Source organism: Haliotis asinina, chromosome 13 (genome assembly GCF_037392515.1).
Source record: "Haliotis asinina isolate JCU_RB_2024 chromosome 13, JCU_Hal_asi_v2, whole genome shotgun sequence".
Taxonomy (NCBI): Eukaryota; Metazoa; Mollusca; class Gastropoda; order Lepetellida; family Haliotidae; genus Haliotis; species Haliotis asinina.
In genome coordinates this window covers 11891220-11901349 of record NC_090292.1, presented here as the reverse complement: position 1 = coordinate 11901349, position 10130 = coordinate 11891220, and the positions used below count along the sequence as shown (strand labels likewise).

Genomic DNA, 10130 nt, shown 5'->3' with positions numbered 1-10130 from the left:
ATGGTACTTGTTGGAAAGACAGGAGTGGGCAAAAGTGCCACAGGGAATACAATATGTGGAGCCAGTAAGAAGGAAAAGGTATTCGCATCAAAGCCTGCGGCAAAGTCTGTTACAACGGAATGTCAACAACATTCCTTTAACCGCTTTGGGTATGACTTGCAACTTGTTGACGTCCCAGGCTTTAGTGACACAAGTGGATCAGATGAAGACATTAAGAAGGAGGTCATGAAATGTGTAGTGATGTCATCTCCAGGAATACACGCCATTCTATTCATCGTGAGTATAGGAAGAGTCACTGAAGAAGACAAAAAGACTCTGGAATCATTTCTGCAATGCTTTGGAAAAGAAGCTAAAAGATTCGTGATTGTCGTTTTTACTGGAAAAGATAAACTGGATGAGGAGGATGACACTATTGAGAACTACATAGGCGATTGCCCAGTAAAACTGAAGACGTTTTTAATGGAATCAAGTCATCGCTTTATTTTTGTTAGCAACACGGGGTCTCGTGAAGAGAAGGATAAATTTGTCAAAGACTTGATAGACATGGTAAAGATCATGGTTGCTGAAAATGGTGGCCAGTGCTACACAAATGAGATGTATGAGCGATGTGAAGCTGAACTTCGAGAAGCTGAGAAGAATGAAAAACTTGAAGGGAAGAGGGAGAAAAAACTCGAAGAGAAACTTAAACAGGAAACTGCTGCCTTTGAAGAACAGTTACAGATCCAGCGTCTTCAAATGCACGAAATGGAGAAACAAATTGAAAGGGGACGAAGAGAAAGGGAACAAGATCAAGAAAATCAATTGAAAGAACGTTTGAAGGAATTAGAACTTAGACTAAAAGACGACGAACAAAAGAAACGTCTTGAAGAAGAAAAGAAACGATTGGCAGAACAAAATGAGGCAGCGGAAAATATGAAAAGAGAGTTCGAGAAAATGAAAGAATTTCAGAGAATACGGATGGAAGAGTTCGAACGCAGGAAAGAAGAAATGCGACTTGAAGAGGCTCGTAAACAGATACGAGAGAAGGTTGAACAAGAACAAGGTTAACATTCAATTGGTTTACTTCGTGGTTTAAGTAATTTATCAAACATACTTTCAAAGACAGAAACTGGCATCGCTGACTTGTGAATTATATTTTTCAAATTTGTTTTCTCCCTTCATGTCCAATTCGGATCGGATGTTTGACAGACACAGGGTAAAAAGGTGATATTGGTCACGTAGCAACTGCTTGGAAACGTGCCATTAATGCCATATCTTCATTATGGTAATGGTAGCCATGGGTGTTTGTTGCCGTTTGTACTAGTCCTGAGAAATATTATTTTAGTGGTGCTACCTACAGCTTATGATTGCCATATACTGAGAAAGTGCAAACTGGTCTTCTGTAAAACCAACGCATACAAATACCGAACATCATGTGTTGGGTATGATGCAGCAATGGTTTCGAACCACATACCTGCTCTTCTGGAAGGCCTTTCAACCCTTTCACCCTCCACCCCTTTCAACCCACGCATCATTCCATTTGTTTGGTTTGGTTTCTTGACGGTGCACGAAATATGTCACAGAAACAGTGTAATGTCATTCCCCTGGGTGTAGCTGGGTATTTCGTAGTTTCATTATCTTGCAACTTTTTTGTACTTCGGCTAACATTGTTTTTGAATAACTAGTCGTGCCTTGTAGTTTATTGTGTTCACAAAAGTTCTGATGGAGCTATATTGATATCAATAATCGTTTTTCTTCCTCGGCAAATTCTACCCTTTCGTCTGTGCGGTCTGCCTTTAAGCCCATTTGCCGTGGCTTTGCATTGGACATAGACTTTATATATATATATATATATATATATGTATGTATGTATGTATGTATGTATGTATGTATGTATGTATGTATGTATGTATGTATGTATGTATGTATATATATATATATATATATATATATATATTAGTTCAAGAACTTTTTTTTACTTTTTGCTTTTTGCTTTAATGAATAAACTCGGAAAAAAATTACATAGTTCCTCTTTGCCACGCTTACAAATTACATGAAGTACTTGAAATGCACCATCATCCACAAAGCCCAACACAGACCTACCCAACACAGATCGTACACTCTAAACATCCTGTATTGTCCCACATCATGATCTATGTAAACCGCAGGTCTCTATGTTCCATGACGTCCAACACATGCCTCTTGATTGATACAATCTCACACCAAGGTCTACATGTCCTATGTAGTCCCACACCTTCCCCTTGATCTACCCAGCCCTACACCCAAGTCTTCATCTCCAGTGTTGTCACATACCTTTCGACACAGCCCTACACCAAGGTAGGCCGCATGTAGTCCCACGCATTCCCCTTGATCTACCCAGTCCTAACCCCGTCTGTTATATGTCCCATAGTCTCACACCTTCCCCTTGATCGACCATCACTACACACAGGTCTGTATCTCCCATGTAATCCCAAACTTTCCCCTTGATCTACCCCGTCCTACATCCAGGTCTATATTCAGTCCACCTACTGACGTAACATAACCAACGCTTTCAAAACATGTGGGAAGGCAGTATTGCCCAGATTCATGCAATTTCAAAGTGTGCCCGTCACTTGAGTCCAACAAATTGGTATTGTCATGAAATTAGATGTGCACCATACCCTGTCATGAACCTAGCAATATAAAAGAGGAAGAGTTGAGTGCTGTATCATTTTATTAAAGACATAATGTATTTCAGTCCAGATAACTCCGGTCACCACTGATGAGATTGTTGGAACAGAAGTTCGTAGTTACGTGTGTGGCGGCAATACAATGACCCTACGATTCACCTTGTTGCGCTCGTATTCCCTACTGAAGCATGTGAAGTCAACAACGGCGTAGCAAGACGTATAACTGCATAAGAAAGGTAGTAGCATTGTCTCGGTGAAATGTCAGCACAGGCCATTGTAGCTGCATGAATGATCTAAGGTCTGAGGGCAAAATATAATCCCAATATTGTTAGGCAGTTAGATTTCCCCAGACCACATGCATTCTCTTGGCGTTTCTTCAGAGTGTGAGAATGCCGCTTTTAGCAATATTCCAGCAATATAAGGGGGGAGTACATTTGTAATGTTCTTTACAAATATTTGTACCCATGTGGGGATTCGAATCCGGCTGTTCGGGTTGTTACTCCATAATGATAGACACAATCGTTCCTATAACGTATTAGTATACTGTAAAGAATGGCGTCATCTGTATGATTACAATCATATTGTACAGATCAGAGTGGCTTCCTCCACTGATACCCATGTGTTACACATTATCGCTGCGTCAGTCGCCTCCCCACAAATAACCAGCTGCACAACAAGATACAAACTATTAATAAATCATTCAAGGAAGTCCTGTTTCATTAATTCACAGAATGTTAGGTCTGTATGTGCCATATGTATATCAAAATTACATCTGTAGGATTCTAGGATGATCTGCCGACAATTGTACACTGATGTTTAATGGTAGATAGGATGAAATAAATGGTATTGATTATTCAATTGTTATGTATTTGACACGGATATCTGTGTTGAAGTTTGGTTTGTAGTATTTCGGTGTCAGTGGTATTTTGGTCAAATTACATTTTTTAAGCATGTATACCAACTTGTCCCGTCAATTTCGTTCTTCGTTAACATACATTGAAGGTACATTTAATAAGCCAGTAATTTGTTCTGTAATTAGGAGCCATTCTGTTCATGAATACACTAGAAGATATGAATCATGTATGTTAGATTCATGGTTTATGCTTTATAATAAGGTTTTATAGCGCCAAAGATATTTCCTCATTTCCATCACTCAACACATCTGAAAGTACATTACAATAGAATCAATGCAAGTTTCGGGTGTCGTACGTATCAAGGTAGGGGTTGGATTACACGTGGCATTAATGACTCACATAATTGAAATGATAATGACCGTAGTCTATTTCATGTAATACCTTGATCAATAAATACTAGCACAGTGGCTCGGCTATCCACAGCTGGTTTATCGTAGCTGAAAAAAAGAAAGAAAAGACAGTTTTTCAGTTCGAACAACAATACATCTGTAAAAAAGGAAATGTGAAACATCCCTACATTTTTCTCCATTTGTTGAAGAAATTCATAAACATAGCACAACGTTTATTATTGTTTGGTGTCCCAAAACATACAATGGTAAGAATCCTAAACCCCAAAAAATATTATTTTCTCACACAACCCTTCACTTCGGCCACAATATCTCTATGAAGTACTATGCATACCCGTTGATTCAAACAGCCCCTACACCCGGGTTGATATGCGGCATGTAGCCCCACACCTTCCCCTTTGATCGATCCAGTCCAACACCGAGGTCCGTATGTCCCATGCAGTCCCAAACCTTTACCTTGATCTATCCAGCCCCTACACCCAGGTTCGTATGTCCCTTGTAGTCTCAAACCTTTACTTTGATCTACCCAGCCCCTACACCCAGGTTCGTATGTCCCATGTAGTCCCAAACCTTTACCTTGATCTACCCAGTCCCTACATACAATTCCGTATGTTCCATGTAGTCCCAAACCTTAACCTTTGATCGACCCAGCCCTACATCCAGGTCGGTATGCCCCATGTAGTCAAGTCAGTCATGTGCCCACACATATTATTTGAAGCATACATGACAGAGATGCGTGATACTGTTGAAGCATGGCATCCCTTCTTTAAACGTTATAGAGGAGATTGCACACGACCATGTTGTTGACTGAATGGTAGTCCAAATCTAAATGGTAGTGAAACGTCAGCTCTTCACTGGTTCATACAATATATCAGGATTGATTCCCAGGCTGTTTTCGATCTTAATACATACCCTTCCCATAGAGTCATGGCTCAAAATAATAACTAAGTTTAGTTTTGCGTCGGCAATATTCCAGCTATATGATGATAGCCTGACTCTAAACACTCAGAGCAGTACGCAAGGACTGCACTATACATAGACAAACAAAGGGAAATATACATTTAACATTCATTTATTATACTCACAAATAAAAATATGCAGTATGTTATGACACACTAAGTTACAACATTTGTAAATCGACATGACTTCTCCAGCGTGCCACCACTTCAGTCTTGATTGCACAGCAGTTGGCATTGACAGTGCTGTCGACTTGGCAATGTCAGCATACATCTGTGATATCCCAGTGTGGAGAGACCACTTTTCAAGTTCAACCAAGGGATCATCATCTACTTCCCAGTTCTTGAGAACTGCATCACATTGAACAGACTTGCAAGTACCCCCTATGATTAAGTACACAAAGACTCCTTGGGCTATCTGACTATGACTACGATTCATCTGTACAAGACTAAGGAATTCAGCCGTTCTTGTTTATATTGACATACATGGATGTATTCTAACTTAAGAAAGGCAGTACACTCAGAGGGAATATACAAATACAAGAAGTGTACTTGATTTTGCATGTAATGTGTATGTAACAGGTCATTATCACTTATCGTTTCGTTTGTCAAACAAACTGAATAATGTACAGAATTGTATGTATTAGACACTTTTGAATTTCATTTTATTCATTTCAAACGCACTGAAAACCTGGGCTGGATTGATCGCTTGGGTACCATGTGTGAAGCTCAGTTCTGGTGTTCCCCGCCGTGATATTTCTCGAATATTGCTAAAACCGCACTAAATAGATATTCATTGACTTAGTCAGTCAGTCAGTTGAAACATTATTTCATGACAATCGTAATCACCAAAAAGGGATCAGTAACCTATGTGTTACATGATGTCAAATTCGTGTCATATAGTGAATTCATGGGAATATAACAGTTTTAGATGTTTGGAGTTTGACAACAGTTCACATTTTGAATTGGAAACAACCCAAGGCCCCATATTCATGTCAGATAACCTATCCTATTCTGAAATCAATATTCCAACCATCAACCTATAAGTTCTGGCAATCAAAACATACATGGTATGGTAAAGAACTAGCCTTTGTTAATTGTTGGAGACGCCCCTCAATCAAATTACTATCACAAAATTTGTAACGCCCAACACATGGGACGGCCTAAAAGTCGGGCTGGGCCGGACCACGGCGGGTCAAATATATTATTGGCTGATAAATCCATTATTGAACACCATGCCGACAAATGACTAATGCAACATACACCCTTGATAATAATAATCAATTTTAAGCCACAAACACTTACCATACATAGTTTACTACGAGTAAATCGGCGAAAACTCATCAAGACGAGGTTCCTGCGAACTGGTTGAACGAGGCTACGTCTAAAAGTGGAATCGAAAAACGAAACACGATTTAAATTGCATAAATATTTGCTTCATTCGGATACAGGTTTCCGTCGGTCCGATAATATTTCCTACGTCTATATCCAATTAATACCACCCCATAAATTCACCATTTAAAGCATGCATGATACGATCTTTTTTCCCCACATTCTAAACATCATCTCGATCACAATTGCTCGGTCCGGCTTGGTAAGAGCTCTCCAAACCAGCTTAAACCAAGAACATGCATCTTAAGTTGAAATTAAATCCATAGATTGGTATCATATCTACCTAATATCACCTTTTAATGTTATCAAATGCAACATGTAAAGAAAACTGGCCCTTAAAGTTAAGCAACTTAAACCTAACTCTTGTATGTAAAAATGTATTTAAATCCTTGGATTAGTATCATATCTACTTAAATACGTTATAATGTTATCAAATGCAACACGTCAAGAAAACTGGCCCTTTAAAGTAAAGTCTCTGTTCGGCCCGACTTGGCCCGGGCTCGTGAAAACAGCTTAAACCTAACACACGTATACCGTTTTGTGCTTACATTTACAGATGACTATTCTAAATACCTAAATACCTGTTTATTGAGTCTCAAAACGTAGTATTTGAAGCAAGCACGTTTCTTAAAGTCAACCCTATTTTCTAGACAGTTTCAACAAAGACACAGTATCACAAGCTTTCGGTCAGACTTGGCCCAAGCTCTCAAAAGCAACTTAAACCTAACTCTTGTATGTAAAAATGTATCTAAATCCTTAGATTGGTATCATATCTACCTAGATACTACTTTATAATGTTATCAAATCAACATGAAAAATTTAAAGTGAAGCCCTTTTCTCACTCCTTTCTCAACATAGCTTCAATCAAAAGTGTTAAGTCTCTGTTCGGCCCGACATGGTCCGAGCTCTCAAAAACAACTTAAACCAACTTCTAGAATGCCATTAAAATGTAGTTTATAGGTATGCATTTGGAGAAACTTAGGTGAGACACTGCAGGGTATAACTACTGACATCTCAAATGAATATCCCTATCCTGGTGTACCTCTCACTGGTAATGGTCGGTTGGTTAGAGCAATCAAACGTCTTTCTGTACAAGCTAATAAGGCAATGTTTGTTATCTTTACACGCATTCGTCAACTGGATAATCCGTAAAATATTAAAATGTTATGTCGTAATGACAAATTAGATATCATGGTTATCATGAGTCAAGCGTATCATCCAAGATTGTATTATATTTGGCTCAGCCAATCTGTACCTAGCATTGTTAGACTTATAAAGAATGTACAGTTCACTCTAATTGATCAGTTTAAGCAGTTATGGTAGGGCTCTGCTGTCGACTCATCGAAGGGTAATAACTATGTAATGTGTAAGTATTCTTTATTTTTAAAACCTTATTTGTTACAATTACCTTATTACTACAGACGCTGGTTAACTAAAGTTAGAACTTTTAATCGGAGGTTGCCCAGTGAAATAGGACGTTGGTACGGTGTCGGACAATGTAATAGAACCAGCCAGCTTTGTACATCATCTGTCTGTGACGAACTTCACTTTCTGTCATACTGCCCAGCACTCAATGCCCCCGGACATCAGTTTCTTCCCAAGTATTTCAGTAAGCCTCCTGCTATTGAAAAAAATGTGTATGTAATGAAATGTGACTATTCACCACTTAACACTAAAATTGCCAAATTCATCAAAACTGGACTTCGCTCAATGTTTTACTATACATGTTATATCAAATTGTTGTATGTTCTCTGTGTCTATTATCTGCAGTTGTATGTGTGTTCACGGAAACATGATTATCTGAAAGGCTTGAAGTTTACAACACCCGGAAAAGCATCTCTATGGTGTCCTATAATTGCCATCGCGTGCTGTGTAAAAAAGACGTCACATTGAAAAACGACGTCGACATTTCCGAGTAATCTTTGCGTGGCAAAGGTCATACAGTGAAAACAAATTTCTCCCGATCCTGAGCAGAACAACCCAGTGGACGGGTTTTCATACTTCCGCATGTTCAAACTATGCAACCATAACATGTCATAGCCAATTCCGTAAGATGTCTAGTATTAGCTAACATCTGATGATATTTATTAAGTTACCGATATGTTCCAATCATGCCATGAATAACTCCCGTCGATTATCTGTGGTAGTAATCATTGATGTCTTTGCTATGGGAAATGTAGGGGAAACATCCTATTCTTTTAACCACTACAAAAACACAAAAACAATTCTTTCAAGTACATGTTTTTATACATATATAGATATAGTGAAACAAACGTATCTTTTTATCATTTCTAATTTAGTCAGTTATTGCATGTGCATCTGTGAAAAACGTCATAAAGAAACGGTGGAGTAATCAACAACACTGAAGGCCCCTGACAGGTAATTAAGTGCAACGGTATGTTGATTGAATCACAACACCTAGCTGACTGCAATTAGACAAGGGCCAATTTAGCAAACTGGATATAGGTGTAATTAGCAGGTGCATCAATTTCATTAGCCCGCGCAATGCCAGATCGAACACCGGGCTTCCTTCCAGGCAACTTGTTTGTTTCAAATATTATGTTTTGAGAATATAAACAGCTAGGTAGGTTGATGTAATACTATTTAATGGATATATATACTAATCAATATACATGTGTGGGGTTTAAGCTGTTTTGTGAGAGCTCGGGACATGTTGGGCCGAACAGAGACTTAACACTTTTGGTGAAGAGTTATATATTTAATGCGTGTAACTTTTTTTTTACTCTCTCCTAAACCTCTCAGTTCTATTGTACATACCTCGGATACATGCCCCAAATGTATTATATTGCTTGATGAAAGTGCTTTGAAACGTTTTGTGAAGTTTCAAGATCTTATTTGATGAAATCTGGACATTATTGACATTTTTCTGTACAGTATTTGGAAGATTTTTAAATCCAGCAATTGAGGAGCTCATCAATACCCAAGCGCTTGATGTAGTTGTTCCAACCATGGATTTCAGCAGAACAATAGGTGGCAATCAGAGCCACATTGTCTACAGCCGGGACAAGCTAGTAGCTATTCGAGAGCAACTCAATGGAGTTGGGAAAGATTATCAAAGAGATAAGAGTGTTACATTAGATCAATCCGTCTCCAGTTTGACATACTACATCACCTTAGACAGTTAAACATATCTGTTACCAAGCCGACCAAACGAGGCACGAGGGCTGGTAGGAACAAGCAACGACCTATCAAAGTCTTACACAATATGATTAGTCTCAACAACCCCTCTCTCTCACACAGTAAAAGTGGCGTCAATCACGAAAACCTAGTAAGAGTTTGGCCCAAGCAAACCTTGTCTCAACTACATATTGGCCTGTGGAATGTGCAGTTGGTAAGGAATAAGACACTTATTGTGCATGACCTTATTTTGGACAAGGAATATGACATTTTGTTTTCAACAGAGTCATGACTGAAGCCAAGTGGACATGAGGCCAAAGTATCCCAGCTGACCCCACAGGGTTACAAGTTTCTGCATGCATCTAGAGGCCAGTCCTCTGGTGGGGGTGGGGGTGGGGGTGGGGTGGGGGGGGGGGGTGGGGGGTGACAATGATTTACCGTAATTGTCTGAACATAAGTTCAGGCTCCTGTGAACAGAAACTGTTTGCTTCATTCAAGTCACTCCATGTCAGAATTCAGTCAGGATCACTGTCCCTCAGGGTTGTGTGTTTGTATCGACCACCTCCTGCTACCAAGAATAAGGTGAAACAAAGTGATTTTTATGAACACTTAGTCTCACTGGTTACGCTTGAATCTTGTCAGAATTTACTATTTCTGGGAGATTTTAATGTTCATTATGATAATCCAAACAATGGTGAGACAAAGAAGATCCTGAAGCTTCTGAAGACTCACAAT

At 39.1% G+C, this 10130-nt stretch overlaps 1 protein-coding gene across 1 annotated transcript; it reads left to right on the top strand.

Annotated features, from left to right (window-relative positions):
• On the top strand, nucleotides 1-1047 carry LOC137259339 (GTPase IMAP family member 4-like). Its single transcript, XM_067797019.1, has one exon. The coding sequence runs from the start codon at nucleotides 1-3 to the stop codon at nucleotides 1045-1047; it is 1047 nt and encodes a 348-aa protein (XP_067653120.1).
• Nucleotides 1048-10130: the final 9083 nt, after the last annotated feature.